The sequence below is a fragment of the Urocitellus parryii genome, chromosome 9 (assembly GCF_045843805.1).
Source record: "Urocitellus parryii isolate mUroPar1 chromosome 9, mUroPar1.hap1, whole genome shotgun sequence".
Classification (NCBI taxonomy): domain Eukaryota; kingdom Metazoa; phylum Chordata; class Mammalia; order Rodentia; family Sciuridae; genus Urocitellus; species Urocitellus parryii.
Window position 1 is genome coordinate 139,017,628 of NC_135539.1, and position 26,420 is coordinate 139,044,047.

Sequence of the window (26,420 nt, forward strand, 5' to 3'; positions counted from 1 at the left end):
TTCTTACCACTTTGATAAAATAGGTAACTAAGTATTTCAGGTCTGTTTCTCAGAACTTATGATCCTATCTTAATCAAGTGTCTGAAGTTCCTGACAGCTCTCTTTTTCCATTCCTCAAATCTCAACCTTAATGTAAAAATAAATAAAAACTGGGCCAAGGGTATGGCTTCATGGTAGAGCACTAGTGTGGGAAAGGCTATGGATTCAATCACTAGCACCATAAAAATTAAATAAATAAAATTTTCAGGATATTCTTTACTTGAAAACTATCAGATTTCCTATATCATTATATTCTTATTTCATCTGAAAAAGCAAAATAAGAGAAATTGTTAGTTTTTTAGTTATAGCTTGGTCATTCCATTCCACTTTGTAATTTCCTTGATGCTCTTTAAAATTTTTTTTAATTCTTTTTAGTTGAACATGAACACAATACCTTTGTTTTACTAATTTATTTATTTTATGTGGTGCTGAGGATGGAACCCAGTGCCTCATGTGTGCAAGGCAAGTGCTCTACCACTGAGCCACAACCCCAGCCCCTCTTTAAAATTTTTTAATTAATTTTATCCACTGTTTTTTAGTTCTCAAGGAAAAATGAAAACAAACAAGCCCACCATTAGAAGAAATCTTCAATACTTTTTTTTAAGACATTTTATAAAATCTACACTCATTAACTACACTTTCACTGATATCATAAATTGGACATTTTATTATACTAAACACAGTATTATACTTGCCAATTCAAAAGAAACTAATATGTTCTAGACATTTTTCCTAAGCTAGAAGGCATTAAAGAGAGTAATGTAGAGAGTAACAGAGGATACAGAATAATACTCAACTGGATTGAGAACAGTGGAAGATCCAAGAGATTTCATCTCTTAGGGCATAACAATCTTTTGTAAAACTGAAACCTTACATGACTCATGGATTCTGTGAGTAATGTATAATTTCAAGGACACCATATGGAAATTTAGAAATCAAAGCATTTTAGAAATCAAGGCATTTAGAAATCAAGGCAACATGTCTGTGTAGGATATGAAATAATTTTAAATTTAAAATATATTATATTTTGAATCTGAATATTACTGTGATATAGCACTGTTGTTTTAATAGAACAGATAAATTATAAATGAATTATCTTTTATTTGAGGATGAAATGTATATTAAAATACAAAATGAAACAGAACTATGTGTTACATTAAAAGCAAGCAGGAGCTACTTTTATAACTTAATATTTGAAATTCCTATATTTTATTCTTCAAAATTATCCATCTGACTTATTTTTCTCATTTTTTGTGTTTTCTGAATGACTATAAGAAATTATATACTGGTATTTACAAGCCTGTCTCAAAAAATAAACTATAAGTGTAAGAATAATTTATTGCTAAAAATATAAAAAGCTTTCAGAGTGGCTTTCTCTTTTTAACCCTCACTTTCAGACAGTTTGTTATACTATCAAATAAATGCAATTTAAAAGAACTGGTAAGTACTCTTTTTAAGGAAAACAGAGAATAATCATTTTAATGTTCTTCATTAGAATATATTTCCATATTAATATTCATTAATGCTTCTTCTCTTTAACCAAAAATCTACTGTGGATAAAAACTAAATGATATAAAATTCAATACAAAACAAATTGATCCACTGTATTCTAAATATAATATTTGCTTGAATGACAAGAAAGTATTTAGGGTAAGACTATAACACATCAAGTAAAACATTTAAATTTACTTTAAAGGCAGACAGGTATGAAGGGGCAAAAAACACAGGCAGTTAGCAGATGCTGGACAAAATAGGAATACAAAACGAAATGGGAATAATGAGAAACATGATTATTCATTATTTATAAATTTCTTTCCAACACTAGACCTGTTAAATAAAATTTTAAAAAAAAAACAACATATAACCAGAGAAAAATGTTTACTATCAATGAAGTCCTTAATATATACATATTGCTAGGATCCCAAAGATCAAAATACTACAACTCATAATTGACAAAATGAGGGGGGGAAAAGTAAGTAATCTGTAATATAAAAAAGGTTAAATAAGAATTGAAGCCGGGTGAAACAGGAGGATTGTGAGTTCAAAGTCAGCCTCAGCAACTTAGTGAGGCCCTAACCAACACAGCAAGACCCTGTCTCTAAATAAAAAATAAAAACAGGCTGAGGATATGGCTCAGTGGTAAAGCAACCCTAGGTTCAATCCCTGGTACAAAATAATAATTGTAATCGAAGATATGCAAAATTCCAGAATGTTGGCATTTATCAATTCTATAATCATAAATGAAGCACAAAGCCCAAATGCCTTCCACATAATCTAACAAAATTAATTCACATGTATTTGGGGGAATTTGTTGAATGATAAGTATTTTCCAATAATAGTATAAAGTATGAAGGAAACCTGAAATTCTAAATAAGAATATCTGCATTTTAAATAAGCAACAGAATTTTTCTTAAAACAAAACAATACAAGATTGTTCATATTTTGAAGTTTAAAACAAATAATAAGAGATCTACAAAGAACAGTCACCTTTTGGGGTTTCTTCATTAAGTGCCAAAAACACTGGTGCATTAGGGTTCCACATGCCAGTAATAACATAAGCTCTCCCATCATGGCTCTTTCCCATCGATTCCTGTAAAATTCAAACAGTACTCACTGATAATTTGCACATCAAGAAAATCACTGCTTTAAATTACTTCTTACTTTATCTCACACAATAAAATTTGAATTTACAATTGAACAGATGTTTTATTTTCATTGTTAAGTTTTTATCACCCTACAAAAGTATTTCCTTAAATGTTATTTAATATTATTTTTCTACAGCTTTATTTGAACATAGTTTCTGTGTAGAGACATGCACTTCTTGGATAAAAGGAGGCATGGCCAAACATGCTGAATCACAAAAGCACAATGTTGCTATGAAATTTAACTTGATCTTATGTTGGTTGTCAAAATCTCAGTTACCTCCCCATATAAGGATAAACATAGTCTCTATTAAAACTACAGTCCCAATTTTAATATATTCCTAAAATATTTCTTTATAGCAAGTAATACCTTCAAATTTATTGCTCCTCTAAATTTATTTCTCCTCTATTATCCATTCCAGACATCCATATACTTTCTAATAATTGTAAATCAATATTACATATGCAAAGAATAGTATCTACAGTATTGCAATATTCTGTATTTTCTTTTGTTGTAAATAGAGTGCTAAAAGGGTTAATGGAAACAAAGAGAAAAACCTTTTTGCATTATTACCTCCCTCACAGATGCTTCTCAGAATCCCTATAAAACCTGTTTGGTAATCAGTATGTATATTTTTCTATATATTAGTAAAAATTCACTGATTAGATTATATAGCTTGAGTGCAAGAACCTTGCCTTCCAGACACAAAGTACAGTAAAGTTCATCATTTGAAAACCCACTCAGCACGTCCAACCTATATATAAATATATCAATAAATATATAAATTATATATAGCCTTATCATTCTCTCTCTCTCTCTCTCTCTCTCTTTCCCTTTCCCTCCCTCTCCCCGTCCATGCCCCCACATAGGCCCCCATTAAGAGCAGCAATGGGTTTCTGACCCAAAAGACTCCAATCCATTTCTGGACCGGAATTTTGCAGTGCCTAATTCCAACAAGATAAGCTACACAAGCTCCACGAATCAAAATCTCTCTCCTTCAATAAGCAAATACCAAGGAAAGTGGACAGTTAGCAATGGAAGCTGAAAGGTTTTAGTGAGAAGTTAGGCTATGAACACCACATATAAAACAGTTATACTGAAGTTATTATGAAGCAGGAAAAATACGTAAGTATAGCAAAGAATTAGGAAACTGTTAAGTGGAAAAAGAGAAATGAAGAAAATATACATAATCCTTAAAAATTATAAATCATGGAGATAAAAAACAAAGGCAGATACTGAGAGGTGAAAATGAGAAGAGGAAGATGCAAAGAGAGTGGGGTCAAAAAGAAAGGGGCAGAAGGGGCCAGAGACAGAGCAAGCAGGAGAGAAGGCAGCAGTGTCCATCACCCTGGTGAGGATTAAGGGCTGCTTCACGGAACTTGAGCTTCTTGTACATACATTAGAAGGATACTGGGTCAGAATGTACTTCTAATTGTGGGTACAGCTTCTGGTTTTGTATCAATAAATGGTTAATTTTAAAGATCCATTCCTGAAGCATATAGGACTTTTTAAATTGTGTTCCAATTCCAAGAAATCTGGCTCTGCTGTCTTTTCTGCTTTTCTTGGTAGCTTGTTATTAGGCTTTTCCTAGATATTAATAGCTAAGGGTCAAAAATTTTTATTTCCTTATTCCTACACTATAGCTTCCTTGACCAAAATATTATTCTCCTCCCTACTGGAAGAAAATTGAGTCTTTGTTACTTGTACTGCCCTACGCAAACTAATTTTGTATATTTGATTTTATTTATGAGTGATATATATATATATATATATATATATATATAAAAGTAACTAGCTATTTGACCAAAAACACTCACTTCATTTATAACCAACACTTTCTCTTTCATGAAGATCTTAAACTACATTTACAGATTTATTAAACTAGAAAATTCTCAATTCACCTTGCTTATTAGAAAATATGCAGAGAGGAAAAGTCAGTATTGCTTAAGAACAGTTCAAAACAAATAGGAGAGTCTCACAAGTTATTAAGTTAAATTAAATGTAATTGCATGCTTTTTCAAAGTCTGACCAAATAAATAAAGTGGTAGAAGACTTCTTCTCAGTTTCACACGACATTTGGGTTGTGTCATAGAAGGAGCAGAAGTATTTTTGCATTTTGCTCTAGAGGGAAAAAACTGAGACAAATTAGCCAAAGTACAAGGAATATGATTTCAGCTGATTATAAAAAAATAACTCTGTAAAATCCAGAACTGTCCTTGAGGCTTCAATATAAGGTAATGAGTTCCTTTTTATTAGATGTAATCCAGCCAAGGGTCAATGACCACATATTAAGATATCACAAAGACTCATAGCATCAGGTAATAAAGAATCACAACTGTTGGTAAATGAAAACACAAATCCTCCCTTTCTGCCCCACTATTTATTGCAAAGGAAATCCACTTCTCTCTAGAAGCATGAATAGGATTCATGAGGAGGCCATGGATTTTGAGGTCTCAGGGGTGAAGACTACCCTGCAAGCTGGATAAGACAAAGGGGCCACAAAAGTTCACACCTGCTCTATAATTCTGTCATCTGAATTGAGGTTTTGTGAACAAATCTCTACCAATCATTGGTCTTGACATTTTAAGCTCTGAAAAAATACAATGAGGACCTAGGATATTGAAAGTTTTTAATGCCTCAGTGCTCCCCAATTAACTCCACATGGAATTTTCAGAGCTCCAGAATGTTATGGCTTTTCAAGGGTAAAACCACATTCATTACTGATATGTTGCAGAGAGGGATAGAAGAAAGAAGGATCAATAACTAATTTATGTTTCCACATTCAGTTTAACTGGCTGCCCTTACCTGACCAATACATTTCTGTGGCCCACTGGACCACGAGAGAGACCACTTAACCCACTGCTCTAGGTACATACTTTTTTTTTATTGTTGGTCATTCAAAACATTACATAGTTCTTAATACATCATATTTCACAGTTTGATTCAAGTGGGTTATGAACTCCCAATTTTACCCCGTATACAGATTGCTGTATCACATCAGTTACCCTTCCATTGATTGACAAATTGCCTTTCTAGTGTCTGATGTATTCTGCTGTCTGTCCTATTCTCTACTATCAACCCTCCCCTCCCCTCCTCTCCCCTCCCCTCCCCTCCCCTCCCCTTTTCTCTCTCTACCCCTTCTACTGTAAATCATTTCTTCCATTTGTATTATCTTGTCTTACCCCTCCTTTCCTCTTATATGTCATTATGTATAACCCTGAGGATCGCATTCCATTTCCATGCGATTTCCCTTCTCACTCCCTTTCCCTTCTCATCCCTGTTTAATGTAAATCTTCTTCTCAAGCTCTTCGTCCCTACCCTGTCCTTGTTTACTCCCCTTATATCAAAGGGGTCATTTGGTATTTGTTTTTTAAAGATTGACTAGCTTCACTTAGCATAATCTGCTCTAATGCCATCCATTTCCCTCCAAAATCTATGATTTTGTCATTTTTTAATGCAGAGTAATACTCCATTGTGTATAAATGCCACATTTTTTTATCCATTCATCTATTGAAGGGCATCTAGGCTGATTCCACAATCTTGCTATCGTCGTGAATTGTGCTGCTATGAACATCGATGTAGCAGTGTCCCTGTAGCATGCTCTTATTAGGTCTTTAGGGAATAGACCGAGAAGGGGAATAGCTGGGTCAAATGGTGGTTCCATTCCCAGCTTTCCAAGAAATCTCCATACTTCTTTACAGATTGGCTGCACCAATTTGCAGTCCCACCAGCAATGAACAAGAGTGCCCTTTTCCCCGCATCCTCTCCAGCACTTATTGTTGTTTGACTTCCTAATGGCTGCCAATCTTACTGGAGTGAGACGTTATCTTAGGGTGGTTTTGATTTGCATTTCTCTGACTGCTAGCGATGGTGAGCATTTTTTCAAGTACTTGTTGATTGATTGTATGTCCTCCTCTGAGAAGTGTCTGTTCAGGTCCTTGGCCCATTTATTGATTGGGTTATTTGTTATCTTATTGTCTAATTTTTTGAGTTCTTTGTATATTCTGGTTATTAGGGCTCTATCTGAAGTGTGTGGAGTAAAGATTTACTCCCAGGATGTAGGCTCCCTGTTTCTCTCTCTTATTGTTTCTTTTGCTGAGAAAAAACTTTTTAGTTTGAGTAAGTCCCATTTGTTGATTCTAGTTGTTAACTCTTGCGCTATGGGTATCCTATTGAGGAATTTGGCGCCTAATCCCACAGTATGTAGATCATAACCAACTTTTTCTTCTATCAGATGCCGCGTCTCTGATTTAATATCAAGCTCCTTGATCCATTTTGAGTTAACTTCTGTGCATGGCGAGAGGTAGGGATTCACATTCATTTTGATGCAAATGGATTTCCAGTTTTCCCAGCACCATTTGTTGAAGATGCTATCCTTCCTCCATTGCATGCTTTTAGGCCCTTTATCAAATATAAGATAGTTGTAGTTTTGTGGATTGGTTACTGTGTGCTCTATTCTGTACCATTGGTCCACCCGCCTGTTTTGGTACCAGTACCATGCTGTTTTTGTTACTATTGCTCTGTAGTATAGTTTGAAGTCTGGTATCGCTATACCACCTGATTCACACTTCCTGCTTAGTATTGTTTTTGCTATTCTGGGTCTTTTATTATTCCATATGAATTTCATGATTCTTTTATCTATTTCTACAAGAAATGCTGTTGGGATTTTGATTGGCATTGCATTGAACTTATAGAGAACTTTTGGTAATATCGCCATTTTGATGATGTTGGTTCTGCCTATCCATGAGCAGGGTATATTTTTCCATCTTCTAAGGTCTTCTTCTATATCTTTCTTTAGTGTTCTGAAATTTTCATTGTATAAATCTTTCACCTCTTTTGTTTGGTTGATTCCCAAGTATTTTATTTTTTGGGGGGATATTGTGAACGGAGTAGTTTTCCTCATTTCCGTTTCAGAGGATTTGTCGCTGATATACAGGAATGCCTTTGATTTATGCGTGTTGATCTTATATCCTGCCACTTTGCTGAATTCATTTATTAGCTCTAATAGCTTCTTTGTAGACCCTTTTGGGTCTGCTAGGTATAGAACCATATCATCTGCAAATAGTGATAATTTAAGTTCTTCTTTTCCTATTTTTATGCCTTTAATTTCTTTTGACTGTCTAATTGCTCTGGCCAGTGTTTCGAGGACTATGTTGAACAGAAGTGGTGAGAGAGGGCATCCCTGTCTTGTACCAGATCTTAGAGGGAATGCCTTCAATTTTTCTCCATTCAGAATGATGCTGGCCTGTGGCTTATCATAGATTGCTTTTACAATGTTGAGGTATGATCCTGTTATCCCTAATTTTTCTAGAGTTTTGAACATAAAGGGATGCTGTACTTTGTCGAATGCTTTTTCTGCATCTATCGAGATAATCATATGGTTTTTATTTTTAAGTCTATTGATGTGGTGAATAACATTTATTGATTTCCGTATATTGAACCAGCCTTGCATCCCAGGGATGAATCCTACTTGATCATGGTGCACAATTTTTTTGATGTGTATTTGAATCCGATTTGCCAGAATTTTATTGAGGATTTTTGCATCTAGGTTCATTAGAGATATTGGTCTGTAGTTTTCTTTCTTTGAGGTGTCTTTGTCTGGTTTCGGAATCAGGGTGATGTTGGCCTCGTAGAATGAATTTGGAAGTTCTCCCTCTTTTTCTATTTCCTGAAATAGCTTGAAAAGTATTGGTGTTAGTTCCTCTTTAAAGGTTTTGTAAAACTCTGCTGTATACCCATCCGGTCCTGGGCTTTTCTTAGTTGGTAGTCTTTTGATGGTTTCTTCTATTTCCTCTATTGTTATTGGTCTGTTTAGGTTGTCTATGTCCTCCTGACTCAATCTGGGCAGATCATAAGACTTAAGGAATTTATCTATGCCTTCACTATCTTCTATTTTATTGGAGTATAAGGATTCAAAATAATTTCGGATTATCTTCTGTATTTCTGAAGTGTCTGTTGTGATATTGCCTTTTTCATCCCGTATGCTAGTAATTTGGGTTCTCTCTCTTCTTCTCTTCGTTAGCATGGCTAAGGGACTGTCAATTTTATTTATTTTTTCAAAGAACCAGCTTTTAGTTTGGTCAATTTTTTCAATTGTTTCTTTTGTCTCAATTTCATTAATTTCAGCTCTGATTTTAATTATTTCTTGCCTTCTACTTCTTTTGCTGTTGTTTTGCTCTTCTTTTTCTAGGATTTTGAGATGAAGTATGAGATCATTTATTTGTTGGTTTTTTCTTTTTTGGAGGAATGAACTCCAAGCAATGAATTTTCCTCTTAGAACTGCTTTCAATGTGTCCCATAGATTCCGATATGTTGTGTCTGTATTTTCATTTAACTCTAGGAAGTTTTTAATTTCCTCCTTAATGTCTTCTAAAACCCATTGATCACTCAGCAACCTATTGTTCATTCTCCAAGTGATGCTTGATTTTTCCATCCTTCTTTTATCATTGATTTTCAGTTTCATTCCATTATGATCAGATAAGATGCATGGTATTATATCTACCCCTTTGTATTGTCTAAGAGTTGCCCTGTAACATAATATATGGTCTATTTTTGAGAAGGTTCCATGTGCTGCTGAGAAAAAAGTGTAACTACTTGATGTTGGGTGGTATAGTCTATATATGTCAATTAAGTCTAGGTTGTTAATTGTGTTATTGAGTTCTATAGTTTCCTTATTTAACTTTTGTTTGGAAGATCTGTCCAGTGGTGAGAGAGGTGTGTTGAAGTCTCCCATGATTATTGTATGGTGGTCTATTAGACTCTTGAACTTGAGAAGAGTTTGCTTGATGAACACAGCTGCACCATTATTTGGGGCATATATATTTATGATTGTTATGTCTTGTTGGTGTATGGTTCCCTTGAGCAGTATGAAGTGACCTTCTTTGTCCCTTTTGATTAACTTTGGCTTGAAATCTATTTTATTAGATATGAGTATGGACACTCCTGCTTGTTTCCGCAGTCCATATGAGTGGTATGATTTTTCCCAGCCTTTCACCTTCAGTCTATGAATATCTTTTCCTATCAGATGCGTCTCCTGTAGACAGCATATTGTTGGGTCTTGTTTTGTGATCCATTCTACTAGCCTGTGTCTCTTAATTGGTGAGTTTAAGCCATTAACATTTAGGGTTATTATTGAGATATGGTTTGTTCTTCTATCCATATTTGTTTATTGATGTTACTAACCCTGATTTGTTATCCTCTTTGACTACTTTCCCCCCTTTACTGTCCTACCTCCCATTGTTGGTTTTCAATGTTATTTTCCATTTCCTCTTCCTGTGATGTTTTGCCAAGGATTTTTTGAAGAGATGGTTTTCTAGCTGCGAATTCTTTTAACTTTTGTTTATTGTGGAAGGTTTTAATTTCATCTTCTAACCTGAAGCTTAATTTCGCCGGATACACGATTCTTGGTTGGAACCCATTTTCTTTCATTGTTTGAAATATGTTATTCCAGGATCTTCTAGCTTTCAGAGTCTGTGTTGAGAGATCAGCTGTTATCCTGATTGGTTTACCGCTAAATGTAATCTGCTTTCTTTCTCTTGCAGCTTTTAAAATTCTCTCCTTATTCTGTATGTTGGACATCTTCATTATAATGTGTCTAGGTGTGGATCTCTTATGATTTTGCACATTCGGCGTCCTGTAGGCTTCTAGGATTTGGGATTCTGTCTCATTCTTCAAGTCTGGGAAGTTTTCTCGTATTATTTCACTGAATAGACTGTTTATTCCTTTGGTATGGAGCTCTGTGCCTTCCTGTATCCCAATGACTCTTAAATTTGGTCTTTTGATATTGTCCCATAATTCTTGAATGTTCTGCTCATGGTTTCTTAGCAGACTTGCTGAGCTGTCTATGTTCTTTTCCAGTTGAAATTCTTTGTCTTCATTGTCTGATGTTCTCTCTTCTAAGTGATCTACTCTGCTGGTAGTATTCTCAATTGAGTTTTTAAGTTGGTTTATTGTTTCCTGCATTTCTAGAATTTCTATTTGTTTGTTTTTTATTACCACTATCTCCCTGTGAAATTGATCTTTTACTTCCTGGATTTGTTTGTCAATGTGATCTTTCATTGTCTGATTTTGCTGTCTCATGTCTTCCTTGAGACTCCAGATCATCTGAAGCATATAAATCCTGAACTCTTTATCTGACATTCCATCTGTTGCAGCTATTACCTCTTCTAAAGTTGAGTTGACCTGCATTGCTTGTGGTCCTTTCTTTCCTTGTCTTTTCATACTGCTCGCGTTTCTTTCTGCTTGGTGCAACTGTTGTGTTTTTGAAATTTACCCCCTATTTATTTATGTTGCTCTTGTATAGTTGGGAAGTCTCCCTTGCCGGGCGGGTAGTGGCTGTGCTCCTCCTCTAATTATGGTGGTCTGTCTACCACGCTGATCAGTCGCAGGTCTGCCCCCCCTACGGGCACGGGTGGCGGCTTTGCTCTGCCCCCACTCCAATTGTGGTAACGTAACTACCACGCCCTGGGGTCCTTGGTCCTGATCTGGATGTGGGTGGCGGCTCTGCTGGGTCCCCACTCCAATTGGTGTGACGTGTCTACCGCGCTGGCAGACCTCTAGGCCTGTGGGTCGCAGTTCTGCACAGCCCCCACTCCCAATGGGGGTACCTGACTACCTCTCTAACGGGTCGCTGAGCCCCCTCTGGACCCGGGCAGCGACCCTGCTCCACCCCCACTCCAACCAGTGTGACGCGACTGCCTCGGTGTTACGTGTCCACCATGCTGGCAAGCTACCTGGCCTGTCTTGCCAGTTGGCGGCAGGTCTGCCTGCCCTACTTGCTCAGATGGCAGTTCTGCACAGCCCCTACTCCAAATGAGGTTACTTGGCTACCGCGCCACGGAGTCGCTGGTCCTATTCTAGGCGTGGGCGGCTACTCTCTTCAGCCCCAGCTGCATTTGGGGTGTCATGGTACCACGCCGGCAGGTCACTTGGCAAGCTCTGGGCGCAGGTGGAAGCTCCACTCTGCCCCTACAGCACCCCGCCGGACCCTGATTGAGAAGCAGTCACCGCCGGTTCCCTAGCCTTGGGCCAAAGCAGCTTAGATAGCCGGAACCCCGCCTCTCCGATCCCGATACACTCTGCTGGGAGCTGGCTCCAGCGAGCAACCCCCACGGGTTCCCCAGCCCCAGGCCAAAACTGTTCCGGGAGTCAGAACTCAGTCGCCCCAAGCTCAGCGCACGCTCCACTTGGAGCTGGCCTCCACCAGCAGTCTCCGCAGTTTCCTCAGACCTGGGCCGGGTTAGCCCCGGGAACCAGAATCCAGCTGCTCAGTGCCCAGCGCACGCCTTGCCAGGCAAGAGCCCCTAAGAGTATTCTCCACAAGATCCCCAGTCCCGAGCCTGAGCAAGAAATCTGTCTGCTAGACGCAGGCAAATACCAGCCTGAAATCACCTGTTCCGTAGTTGAATGGGCTGAGATCAGTAGAACATGGCGTTGATTACATCATCTCTCCGAAATGGCGGCTGCTATCCTCCACTGTGGTCCGACCGGTGTCTGGAACCAAACTGGGCCGCTTCTCTCCTCTGTCTCAAAGCCGGAACTCAGCACTAAGGGCTCCGATGTACCACTGGCGGGAGCCCCCCCCCCATCCGTATCGCTGTTCCCCCACTCCGGCACCCTGCCGCTCCCCGGCGCGCGCCACAGACTCCAGCCGCGGGGCGATCGCCTGTCAGGCTATGCGACCCTCCGTGCGGAGAAATGGAGCTCTCAGAGCCGAACTTCGCACGATGGAAATCTGTCCACTGGATTCTGGAGCACCTCAATTTCACTGGAAATTCCCAAAGATAGCCTTCAGCCGTTTCGCATCGTCTTTCTCCCGCTTAGTGACGCAGCGCCCTGGGGTGATGCACTCCCTTCGCCGCCATCTTAGAATCCTACCATCTGGGATGCGCTAGGCATCACTCTGGGAGCCGACTGGGAGCACTCTCTCACAGAGTTTCTCAGGGCGGATGCACAACTACCGAGTCAGTCAAAGCCACGGACTCAGCGGCTCGGCCCGGAGGCGCGCGACCCCAAATGATCTAGGTACATACTTTAAAAGTCTGTTTCCATCACAAGACTATGAACTCCAGATGAGAGAGAGCTACATTCCACTCACATCTACAATCCCATCACTTCGCACAATGACTGGCACACAAATTCCCAAGGCCTGAATGAAGCATTCCAGAACTGCTAAAAAAATCAGCATTAACATTATCATGAAATAATTCAAAGAACTTGACATAATAATGATATTTAAATGACATGTAAAAAGCACAGCTGAAAGAAAAAAATGTAATACCTCTTACCACTAAACATAAAAATCTCAGTTTACTAAATAGGAAAATTAATGCTTTATGAAGGTAATTATTTCCTATATAACATTTCTAAGTCACAAAGCAAAAATTTTCATTAAATGCAATCTTAGAATTTAAAAGATGTTTAAAAGTTAAGATGGCTTGCTACTTTTACACCAAATACTGTGTTCGTCTTTAAGGGCACTTCTGAAATAAAGCAAATATACTTTGCTAAGGACACATAATCAAGGAGAAATTCAGACAGGGAAATGCTTTAAAGAAAACATCACAGTACTCTAATTAATAGAGCATTAAAATAAAGGCACCATATCCACTTTGGAGATGCTTGTTAAAATCATATACTTGATATTTTAAGATCAAAGAAGAGACATTTTCCTAAGTGAAAGAGTTGAACAGATGGACATTATCATAACACTATCCTTGTTTTGTTTTTAACTTGCCTATGCTTGTTTAATGGGAAAGTATACTAAATCCCTCCCTCATAATTTAAGTTTCAGTATCCAAATTTAATTATTAATACTAAAAGCTAAAATAAACAATTCTGAAAACATGACAAAATAGAAAATGCTCTAAAATATAAAATAACTAGTATCTATACTTGGTTAAAGTGCTTAAGATTATCATTACCATATCCAGTAAATGCATGTCACTGTTCTTCACGTTTCGACCTGGGCTTAATAACATTCCAAAACATCTGAAAATATTGGGGAAAGAAAAAAGGAGAAATAAGGTATCAAGAATATATAGAAGCCCAGTGAGCAAAAAACCTTTTAATAATAAGTATACAATCTGAGCTTTGCACTTCCAAATAACTTTAGCTGTTTTAAGAACATCAAAAATAAGAATTCATTAAGCTATATAATAAAATCCCATAGAAATAAGTTATCAAAATTTCCAGATCTTTATTTTGCATATAAAGATAACCAAAATCAGAAACCCTCATAAAAATGGCCACAATTTGTTGACTGTAAGAAAATATGATAGTGAGATTGGAATTAGTTTCTAGGAATACAAAAGAGATTTTCTATGCCTTAAAGTTACTCCAAACACATAGGTCAAGATCAATTAACCCAGCAAAATTAAAAATTAAATTTCTGAAAACAAGTCTAAGACATTGAGCTCTCTCTGCATCAGATCAGATTAACAGAAAGTAAAGTAAAACCTTAACTCTCAATAGTCATACTATATCCTCAGTTTTTTAAATAAAAGTTATATGAACAAAGGGCTGGGATTATGGCTCAGCGGCAGATCGCTTGCCTAGTACGGACAGGACCCAGGTTCGATCCTCAGCACCACATAAAAATAAAGGCATTGTGTGTGTCCATCTACATCTAAAAAATAAATATTAAAAAAATACCATTTAAAAAAAAAGTTATATGAACAAAAGTGAGGGAGGAAGAAAGGCAAAGGGGAAGGCAAATAGGATGAATTTAACAAAATCATATTAAATTCATTTATAAAGATACCAAAGGGAATTTCACTTTTATGTATATATAGAAGAAAGGAAGTTTTATAGAGTAGAGGCGGGAGGAGAGGGAGGAAAAAGGATAGAGAATGTAGTTCAAAATCAAATTCCTTATATGCAACTATTTTGTCAAAATGAACCCAATTATTATGTATAATTATGACACATAGTAATAATATATATATTAAAAATATATTTTTAAAAGAAACAGAAAAAGTTATATGAACTACTTACTCTGTGCTTCCTGATGCTAGAAAAGCTTTAGGAATCCTACCAACACCACCACTTCATTTGTAAATTATTTTCATAAGCACTAAAATTCACCTAAATCTAAGATTTTTATATTTATAAGACTATTGTTAACTCCATTCTATAAGTTGGCAGAGTAAAGTTCAGAGAAGTTAAACAATTCACCCAAATTCATATTGCTATTAAACAGGTTCCATAACTCAAGAAGCAATGTAATCTGTACAGCGTTCCTCTGCCAACAGTGCATACTCACACTTAATAATGTTTTCATCATATCTTCCCAAAATCTGAAGATATGCTATGGAGTTACACAAGGGTAAAGAATGTAACTATATTAAACATAACACTTTTTAAAACTTCACAATAGTGATAGCTTGTCAGTCAACCCTTAATCTAATTCTTGTTGTTTTCCTGAAATTCACTTTCCCAGCAGCATTGTCTTCTCTTCCATGAACAAGCTTTGTTCTTAGTCCTATTCCAATACATGTAAGGGAAGTACATATGTCCTGTGAGTGCTTGAGGATCCTTGCCTTCTGGCATCCAACTTTATCTTGGACATATACCACAATTAAAGTTTATAAGTTTTGATGATAACTTTCAAATATATCATTGTATCATTGAACAAAATATAATCTAGTATAACATAAATAATTATACTCTAGTATTCAAAACTTAAATGATTACTATATACTGCTATAATCTCTTGCCTATAAACTCCTATAATACTGTCTATATAAATTTAATGAAATTAATCATACAATTCACGGTATTATACAGTATTATTGCCTTTAATAAAAGAGTTAATTCTTTTCCAGATCTAAAATTTGGTCTCCTCAACTAAGGTTAATGAGGACAGATCTGTCTCCGACTTTCTTGCAAACTTTGCTCAAGCTTGCATTTCCCGTGGGTATATTATGGTGTTTTATTGTTTTTTAACTATTATAATGTTGCTTAAGTTACAAAGCTATTATACACTCATCGTAATAAGTTAACAAATACCAAAGCACTGTACGTTTGAAAAATAATAATTTCTCCATGTCCCTCAATCCCTTTTGGAACCAATGCCATCAGATTAAATTATCCCCTCTTCTTTCTTTTGGCTCTTTTTAAAATTTAAAATTTTATATTATTTTGTTTCTCAAGCACATCCAAGTAAAATGGATAAAATTTTATATTTTCTTAGCATAATATTCCTATATCAAACTTTACCACAAAAAGAGCCTTAGAGGTTTGAATTTCCCTTAAATGGCAATACTTATTAACCTTAGCTTGATGATCTTTTAATGTACTACTCTTCCTGGATTATGAATTTAAAAATTCCTGCCACCAACTAGCAGTGTGACCTTAAAGAAAGCACCTAGTCCCTTAGGCTTCTGCTTCCTCTTCTAGAAAATGGGAGAGGCACTAAAATTTACTTCTTCTAGCACTAAAATCACATATTTTTTTCTATCAAACTGTATTAGTAATTTCCAAAATTATACTTCATTAGAGCATACAAGGCTTCCTATGGAGACCCGCAAGATCTATTAGGAATAATGTGTAGGGAATTAGATAGATATTATTAGAAACATAAACCCCTAATGTGAAGATTAAGCAGTTTATTGGGGAGTTCAAAGCATTCAACCTTCTTTTATAAACTTACTTGGTAAGGTAGAAAGCAAACTCATATCCCACCTATTTTTTCAAGACTTTCACAGTTTAGTAAGGAAGGAAAATAAGTAAACAGGCAATTACAATTTGATATAGCAAGTTCTATGGTGCCTGTAAGTTCAGAATGTTAACAAAGAAGAATGGACCCACACTAGACATTATTTATTATACAGTAAATAGCTGACCTGACTCAAAAATTGAAATCAAACTTCCTGAAAATGAGATTATATCAATAAATATTAACTATAGAAGTTCCTATTTATCAAATGTTTTAACTTTAAGCCAAACACTACTTCATTATTGTATTTATGGCTTATTTTAAATATTTATTTTTTAGTTGTAGTTGGACACAAAGGTATTGTTCTTTTATTTTTTTATGTATTTTTATGTGGTGCTGAGGATGGAACCAAGTGCCTCACACGAAATTGTCATATTCCTTTCTGAATTTGGATCAGCTTCCATTTAGTCTTTGCATTTTCGATGTTGTAAAATATCCAAAAGTTGTTCGAATGTGAAGATTTTGCCAAAGTCACTTCTGAGACATTCTTTCCCCCCAACTTCAACAGAACCACTGTCCTTACTCATGTTGATAGGTTCATCTTCCCTAAGCTCCTCCTGCTTATCTAGAGTCCCTTGAATAGGAGCAGTGTCGACATTCCCACAGAGAATCAGTCACTACTTTAACTCTGCATGTGTCCTATACAAATCCTGAAAGTTTATTTCTACAGTGTACTACAGATGTTGCCACACTACACACATACTGTTCACTGTTGCTTCTTGACATGATGTCTGAATATTTTCAATTGTATTCTTTATGTCATATTGCTTTCAAAATTTAGCTGAAGAGATGCTTGAACTCCAGTCTCCTAGTAATACCATTCCCTTTCAATGTGGTAACTAGCTGTACTTGGCTTCAATGCTAGCAAAACTTATTGTAATTTTTTTACTAGTCTTCAACCAAAAGAAGTTGAGTTACTCCAATTCAACCATGAGCAGCTTCCTATTCCAAGTGAAATTTAAACTAAAAGACATTGGAGTGACTTTATCATGTGTTTTGAATTCAGCAGACCTCTTCAGTATGGTTCACATCCCAGCTTCATGGAACCTAGGTCTCAGCTTGTCTTCATATTTACTATCACCATTTTCATATCTTCTATTACTTTTCACTTCTTTGCTACATTTTTATCTCGGGTGCCAAGTTTTCTCTTTCAGTTTTCCATTTTTTGTGAAATGTCACATGGAGTTATCACTAGGAGACAAGGAAGCAATGCAACATGCTTTGCAGTCTGTAAGTTAACTGAATAACAGAACACACTGAGACCTATCACTTTGAAAAAAGTGACACGGTGACTGATCATGTATTTACATTATGACTTATGGAAAGAAGAGGTAACAGTAAAGTTTGTATTTCATGTAATCACTCACAGTTAATACACCACAATAACACAAACTTGAACTTTGCAGACAAGTGGATACAGTTATTTAACTAAACCATGACAACAGATATTCATACATATCATAACTGGGCCAAACAAGGACTGCCTATTACCCATATAGTTTCTGAATAAATCTAGCCAACATCTGCCTTCCCCCAGCAGCAGTCTACTTTGATTCTGTAGGCTACTTATTCTCGATTATTACATGCAGAGCACCAATCATCTAGGTAAAAATCATGATTAAGGTGGTGGTAAGAGTACTACTAACAGTATAATAGCATTTTATTAAGCATTATTCCACATCAGGGCCTATTACAAATACTTCACGTTCATTAACTGATTCTAACCTTACAACAATCTACAGTCTTCCTTCCCCCGTCACCTTTGGTACTGGGGATTAAATTCAGAAGCACTTTACCACTGGGCCATATCCCCAGTCCTTTTTATTTTTTCATTATGAAATAGGGTCTCAACTAATTTGCTTAGGGTCTTGCTAAGTTTCTGAGGCTAGCCTTAGAACTGTAATCCTCCTGCATGAGCTTCTGGAGTCACTAGAATTACAGGCATGTGACACTACCCCACACTATACCTGGCTCCATCCTTCCAACAATCTTAATAGGTAAGTATTATTCACAATTTAGAAATTGGAAACTGAAGTCCAGAGAAGTGAAATAACTTCAAGAAGGTCACTGCAGAGGCAGGATTCAAACCCATAAGAGGGGCCTCCATAGTTGTTGATCTTAATAATTTCACTCTACTAGCTTTGGTGCCAACAATAATGGAAAGAAGAAGTCTCTCCATTAGAATTTATATTTATCAGCAAAAGATATATACAAACAAGTTAATTCTTTCATCTTCATTCAGCAGATAGGAAATTCTACTTCTTCCCTCTTAGCTTTGCCTTGCTATAACAAGGTTTGATTTAATAAAATATGATAACCAACTTATTAAAATATTTCTGTGGCTCACAGTTTCAGAAGTTTCAGTTTATTGTTACTTGGCCCTGTTAACCTGGGCTTGTGGCAACATAATATATCATGGCAAGAGAACATAAGTGGAGGAGGTCTGTTCATTTCATGGTAGCCATAAAGCAAAGAGAGAAAGGAGTCAGGGCATGCCCCTGGTGATCTAATTTCCTCCTACTAGGTCCTACCACCACTTGTATCAAAGGCTGGTGACCAAACCTTTAAAACATGGGCCTTTGGAAGACATTTATCCAAACCACAACATTCCCCCAAAATTTCCTAGAATTCTAGCACAAATTACTAGGGAAAATATAACTTTAAATAGATGCTTAGTATTGCCTTAAATCTGCTACCCATGTAGAGAACTTAGTCTCTATAGAAGGCTATTTAAAAAAAGAGAGAAAATAAGAAATCACTCTAATCTAATCATAAGATGAAAAACAGAAACCACTCTAACACCTAGAGACTAAATAATACACTTCTGAATAATGAATGGATACCAAAAACAAATCGGGAGAAAAAAAATTTTTTAACTCTTACAAAGAAATGAAAATAGAAATATAACATAACAAAATATATGGCACAGTATGAAAGCAGTTCAGAGACAAAAGTTCAGAGCATTGAGCTCATATATTAAGAGAACAGAAAGAGACCAAATAAACAACCTAACATTACACCTCAAAACCCTAGAAAAAGAAGAACAAACCAAGATCAAAGCAGAAGACAACAGGAAATAATTAAAATCACAACCTATATCAGTAAAACAGAAAACAAAGAACAATATAAAGGATCAATAAAACAGAGTTGGTTTTCTGAAAAAATAAACGAGATGGATAAATCCCCAGCCAAATTAACAAAAATAAAGACAGAAAGAAGACTAGAGTAAATAAAATTAGAGCTGAAAAAGGAAATATCACCACAATCTCCAATGAAATTCAGATGATTATCAGAAACTATTTTGAAAATTTATAATCAAAGAAAGAAGCTTGAAGATGTTGACAAATTCCTAGAGACATATGATCTACCTAAATTGGATGAGGATATAGAAAACCTAAATAGATTAACATCAAGTAATGAAATGGAAGCAGCTATCAAAAGCCTTCCAATAAAGAAAAGCCTAGGACCAAACATTCATCACAGAAATAGAGAAAAAAAAATCTTAAACTTCACACAGAACCATAAATAATTCCCAATTTCCTCACTCTTGAGCAAACAGACAAAGCAGAAGGCATTACATTACCTGACTTGAAAAAATACTACAAAGCATGGTATTGGCATAAAAACAGAGAAACAAATGACAAAGAACAGAACATTCAGAACTCACACATCTACTACCAACTGACTTTCAATGAAGGTAATAAGAAAACACACTGAGAAAAGATGCCCCTTTAATAAATGGTGCTGGGACAACCAGATATCTACATCCAGAGTCATGAAATTAAACCTTATCTCTCGCTATATACAAAAATCTACTCTAAATGGATTGAAGAATTAAATGTAAGACATAAAACTTCTAGGAGAAAACACATCATTTGAACATTGAATTAGGCAAGGATGTTTTAAATAGGACCCCAAGAACACAAACAAGAAGCATAAAAATAGACAAAGGAGATTATATCAAACTAAAAAGCTTCTGACCCTGTAAGGGAACAATCAACAAAGCAAAGCAAGACAACTTTCAGAGTGGGAAAAATGAAGGATTTGAAGGGTTCATATATAGAATATGTAAGGACTCAAATCAACTAAGGGGGGAATAAAACCTAAATAATCCAATTAACAAATGAACAAAGAATCTAAATAGTTCTCAAAAGAGGACCTACAAACAGACCTATGGAAAAAATGTTCAATGTCATTACTTATTAAGGAAACCCAAATCAAAACCACAATGAGGCATTACCTCACTCCACTTAAAAGAGACAATCATCAATGTCAGTTTGGATGTGAGATGTCCCCCATAAGCTCATGTGTGAAACAGTGCAGGAAGGTTTAGAGGAGAAATGATTAGGTTTGAGAGCCTTAACGCAATCAGTGAATTAATCCCCTAATGGGAAGGCAGGTAGAGTGTGGCTGGAAGAGGTAGGTCCCTGGGGGCATGCCTCTAAGGTATATATTTTGTATTTGGCTAGTGGAGTCTCTGTCTCTGCTCTCTGATCATCATGTGAGCTGCTTGCCTTCACCACACTCTTCCACCATAATGTTCTGCCTTATTTGCGCCCAGAGAAATGGAGCAGGCTGTCCATGGACTGACACCTCTGAAAACATGAGCCCTCAAATGAACTTTCCTCCTCTAAAATCACTCATCAGGTCTTTTAGTAACAGAAACTAAAAGGCTAACTAAAACAATCAGAAAGACAAAAGATACCAAGTCCTGATGAGGGCATGGAGAATAGGGCACCCTATACATGGATGGTGAGTATATAGCATAGTAAGCCAGTATAGGAAAGAGTGTGGCAATTTCTCACAAAATTGAAAAATGGAACTACCACATGACCTAGCAGTTCCAACACTGGATATATACCCAAGGGAAATGCAATCATTATTCTGAAGAGATGTCTGCACTACCCTATTTAAGCACTATTCACATATAAAACAGTCACAATAGATAATCAATTTAAGTGTTCATCAATGAATGAATGCATACCATTCAGCCATTAAAAGAATAAAATTCCATCTTTATTTTACATTCAGATACTTCACTGCCAATCCTTAAAAGTACAATTGAGTTTTTATCAATTGATCTTCTGTTACTTAACTAGTTTACTAATTCTAATAGATTTTAAATTAATTCCTCCAAGGTTTTACATATGACATAACATCTACATAATAGACAATTCCACTTATTCACGGATAAAAAAAATAGAGAAATGTTTTAAATAAAAATAATTAAACAAATAAATGTCAGAGACAGAAACTAAAAATCTTCAAAAAACAATGGTAATCCCAAGGATTTACAGATAGCTGAAACAAGTGAATTTAGCACACAGTAAAATATGAAAACTTGAACTTCACAGCTAAGATTTTAGAAGAAAAGAGAAATAACAGTGTAAAAGAAGTAAGAATAAGCAGGGATACTTACATCTCCAGGCCAGAATTACAAGAAGTGAAAGAAAACAGCCATCATTTGAAACCATTATAAGGGGAACATTAGACTCAGGTGAGAAAACAGGTTGCAGGAATTTGAGACTACATTCAGAAAGTTGAGGATAAAAAGAATTATGCTGATGATGAACTACAAGCTCCAGGGTTTGGAATGGAATGGTTTAAGAAGCTGGACAGGAGCAGGAGATCAAAGTCAAATGGGGGGACATACAGAATAATGTGGGAATGAGCATCTGAGTATTGAGAGAAAACCTGGGAGTCTTGGAATGCTTACAAAGCCAGAAGAAAAAGACAAAACAGAATAGTTACTTCAGGGAAATTGAATATTGGGAGTAGGAAGAAGAATCTTGGAAGAAGTGTGCATAATTCTCAAGTACACTGCTCTACTCCAGTTTGGGCCAACTAAGGAAGGAGCAGTATTACCAGATGAATGTGAAGCTCTAGGCATCCTCTTACCATTACTGAAGATAAGTGGTGAGGAAGAGGATCAATGAGGAAAGGAAGCAGAATATGTTTAAATGTGGATAAGGTTTACTCGAAGTGCATCAGGAAAAGATGGCCTTCTAGATGCCCAAAGATACACTCAGTTGATGTGTCTGCAGAAATGTAAATCCAACTGTATATTGATTATGCATTCATTCAAAATCTCATCTCACAAATATCACTACTCCTCCGAAGAAAAGGTCCAACAGAGCTATCCAATACCTCTTAAATAGGCCTTCAATTAGATAAATATTTCCTGAAGTCAATAAAAGCAATACCTAGGGATAAACACATTCCAAGGAGGGAAATAGTAATTTTAAATGTGAATTCCTGGATGAAAATGAGTCATGACAGATGCCACTGTGATGAAAACATCCTAGGTTCTATGACTGGCTAGCAGGACTCACATGACTCAACATATAGTTGCAATTACACTTATGATTTATTACAGTGAAATGATACAAAGCAAAATAGGAAAGGAAAAAGGCACAAGGAATTAAATCAGGAGGAAAGCAGGCACAGGTTTCCATGAGTTTCTCCTAGTGGAGTCACAGAGGACATTCAAAGAGGCACTACTACAGCAACAAGTGATTACAATACACCTGCCAAATGTTGTCTGCCATGGAAGCTCACAGAGACTCAATACCCCAGGGTTTTACTGGAAGCTATCCACACAGACACTTTCTCCCTAGTGCCTACCAAAAACTCAAGACGCCCAGAAGGAAAGCAGGTGTTTGTCAAAAGCCACATTGAATATGCAAACAATTTAAGCACAGTGAGTCACTTTTTTCAATCTGGGAATGATAGAAATCCTCGCAAAAATCAAAGTTTCCAGATGCCATTCAAAGGCCAACCTTATAAGCAAGCCTTAGGAATAGCCATTTGTGGCCTCCTACGTTCATTCTTTTCTGCACAGCCTTATTTTGGCATCTATATTTTAAATGCAGAAAATTTTAATATAAAACAATACTGTGTCTGTGTAAAAAAAAAACAGGCGCCTCGAAGCTCAAGTCCATTTAAAATAATTTAATCAAGATATGTAAAGCTTTGATCACTTATCAAAGAATTAACCAATTTCTTACAGAACAGTAGAATGGAATAATTCACCTAAATGTATAAGCTTAAAGGAAACATGAGACTAACAATTAGAAAAGTTATGAGAGTAAAAGGATGAGCAAATTTATTATAATGCATTGAATATTTTAAAGATCAAATCAATATTTAAAGCATAAATACAATCTGACATTTGTTTAACATTTGTTAATTCACTGCCTAAATAAAATAAGTTAAAAATAACATTTTTAGGTCTTCCTTTATCTTCTTTTCAATGTTCCAAAGATCTTTTTTAAAAACTATGCTGCAATTACAAATGAAGACAAAATATTAATAACTAAGCAATGTTAATAAAATAATTATATCCTATTATAGGCCATTAGTACAATCTCCTTGGTCCATCTCTCCCTCTTCAAAGGCATACAAGAGTAAAATGGAAAGGCTTTAAGAAAAATAGTAAAAAGCTCTGATTCAATTCTTGTGTTGCTTCTTATTAATTGGCTATATTTCTTAGCAAGGCAAAATAACATGCTTTAGCTACCCAACCAAAATAAAAAAGGAGGGGCTGGGGTTGTGGCTCAGCAGTGGAGTGCTCGCCTAACATGTGTGGGGCCCTGGGTTCGATCCTCAGCATCACAAAAAAAGTAAATAAAAAGAGGGTGTTGTGTCCAACTATAACTTAAAAATAAAATGTTAAAAACAAAAACATTTAAAAAAAGGAAAAGTACTTTTCAGCGTTTCTAGCTTTAGTAAGAAAATATGCACGAAATACCTGAAAAGAAATAAATATATGGTAAAAAAAAAAATCATTAAACGGTAGGTATTATCCTTGCCATTAATTATGACAGTTAATGGCTTCAAAGCTTCTTTATTTTGCTTTTCCCAGAAAAGTATCAGAAACTTTATCTGTGGATAATATCATTAGATCCTAATTTAGATACCTTCTGGTGAGGGCCAATCAGGTGAAAAAAATACAGTAATTTGAACAGGGAAAATTAACTATAAAGAACTATTAACTATATGTAATAGGAGGATAACTGTAAACGAAAGGAAAGCATTTCAAGGAAGAGCAAACTTAGAAAGGGGAATCCTTTCCCTAAAGCTGGTATTCAGATCTCCCTAGAGAAGGTATGACTGCAGCCCCATGAATAGCAAAGAAATCAGGCAGACAGGTTGGCAGGCAGGCTAGCAAAGGAGGGTTCCCTGAGCCAGCTCACTGGCATGTTAGGCCTGGGGCACACAAAATCTGTGTCAGTAAGGCTGAAGAAGGACTTAACTGAGTCAGAACCAAAGCTATGAGCTCATGGGCAAATGCTGTACAAACCTGGGGGTAAAGCATCCCTAGATGTCCTCAGACCTTTAGACAAAACCAAGAAATAATAATCAGCACATCAGAACCAAGAAGAGAAATCCCTTCTTCCTGCAGTGTTTCTTCAGCATCCTCTACTGTCATAACTGATACTGTACGTGCTATAAAGAACACTTAAGGCTCCATTAGTGATGATCAGGTTAATTAAGAAGGTAGATTTGGAGCCAAGAGTTCGTAAACTGACATTGGAATACAGAAGACAGTTAAAATAGCGCATCTCTTCTAATACTTAGCAGCCAGGTTACAAATCCAAATCTCGTAAACCAATAAGTTAAGAAATTATTATTACAGTATGTAAGTATATTATGACTTACAAAACAGAGCTCCCATAGAGGTCTATAAATTGTAGCAAAGTCAGTTTCCTAGTTGTGATAACATACTGTTGTGATGTGAGATGTTATCCTTGGGGAAAGTTGGGGGAAGTGTACATAGAGCAATTTTGTACTATTATTATAATTTCCTCTAAGTCTATGATATATATATTAATATATTAATATGTATACAATATATAATTTCAAACTAAAAAGTTTTTCAAAATTAGCTCTAAGATATCAAAAATCAATCAACTTATAAAAACACATTACAGAAAATATTTTAATTGCTAATATAAAAGGTGTATTTCTTAAAATATGATGTTAAAATAAATAATAGTATTACATATATTCATACTTCATACTAAACCTCCCTCTACTGAATGCCAGAAAGCCAGCAATGGAATACGCTGAAAATTCTGCCCTAATTACAAGTTTTAGTCCAAAGATCGACAGACAGATAGAAGTTTCCAGATACCCACTCTGCAAAGCACTTAATAATGCCAATTTCTTTCAACTATCACTTGAAATCATCATGAGAGAACACTGAAAATATTTTTGTGTAAGTAATAATGTGTTTTCCTAGGGAAAAAGAAGATTATCTTTCTACTGCCTTGAGAAAAAAACAGAGGACAAATGAATAAGCTCATGGAACAACTCATGGAGAGTATAGGTCACCCCCTTAATTTTTTCTCATTTTCAGAAATATTAGAACATCTAAACATTGGATTTTGCTAAAAAAGAGTTCATTTACATAAGAGATTAAAACATGTAAATTAGACTAACACCTGGGCAACTTCAAGACAGTGGCTTGGGCTTCTTCTTAAATAATAAAATTATAACAATTTCTTATGGTGAAAGTAAAAAGAAGTACTAAGCAAATTTGGCCAAAAACCCTCAGAAAACTCTTAATACTGTATTAGTTTAGTCAAAAGATGATAAACAATTCAAATCCAACCACCTTTTGACTTTAGTAATGTCAAATCATACTAGAGAACTGTTGGTTCAATGAAAAGAAAAGATCCCCAGGTAACTTTTTTCTGTTATCCTTGCCCAGGAAATCTTTTACCCAAGAAAATAACATAAGGCAAGGTACCTGATAAGTGATAAGTATGATAAATGCTGCTTATTACTTCAATTTGTTACATGGTTTTGGCTGTAAGCCGCAAGCCTCAATTAAGATCTGAAGCTGGAACATCTCAGGATTACTCTGCAAATGGTTAAAGTGCATAGGTCTTAACTCCATTGCTCCATATGGTCTGATATATGACTGCTTTCTAGTAATAATGTGTTGTAATTTTTCTAATGTATATATAATGAATTTTAACCACTCCCAAATTAAAAGTGATAAAAGTGACTCATG

At 35.9% G+C, this 26,420-nt stretch overlaps 1 protein-coding gene across 5 annotated transcripts in view; it reads right to left on the minus strand.

Moving 5' to 3' along the window:
* The window catches only part of Rabgap1l (RAB GTPase activating protein 1 like), a 628,203-nt gene that overhangs the window by 529,252 nt on the left and 72,531 nt on the right, over positions 1–26,420 (minus strand). For all 5 annotated transcript variants that reach the window (XM_077803024.1, XM_077803022.1, XM_077803023.1 and 2 more), the window contains 2 exons: positions 13,605–13,671; positions 2,527–2,629 (listed from right to left, as the gene is read on the minus strand). In XM_077803024.1, the coding sequence (XP_077659150.1) occupies positions 2,527–2,629; positions 13,605–13,671 (170 nt within the window). The remainder of the gene's footprint in view (positions 1–2,526; positions 2,630–13,604; positions 13,672–26,420) is intronic.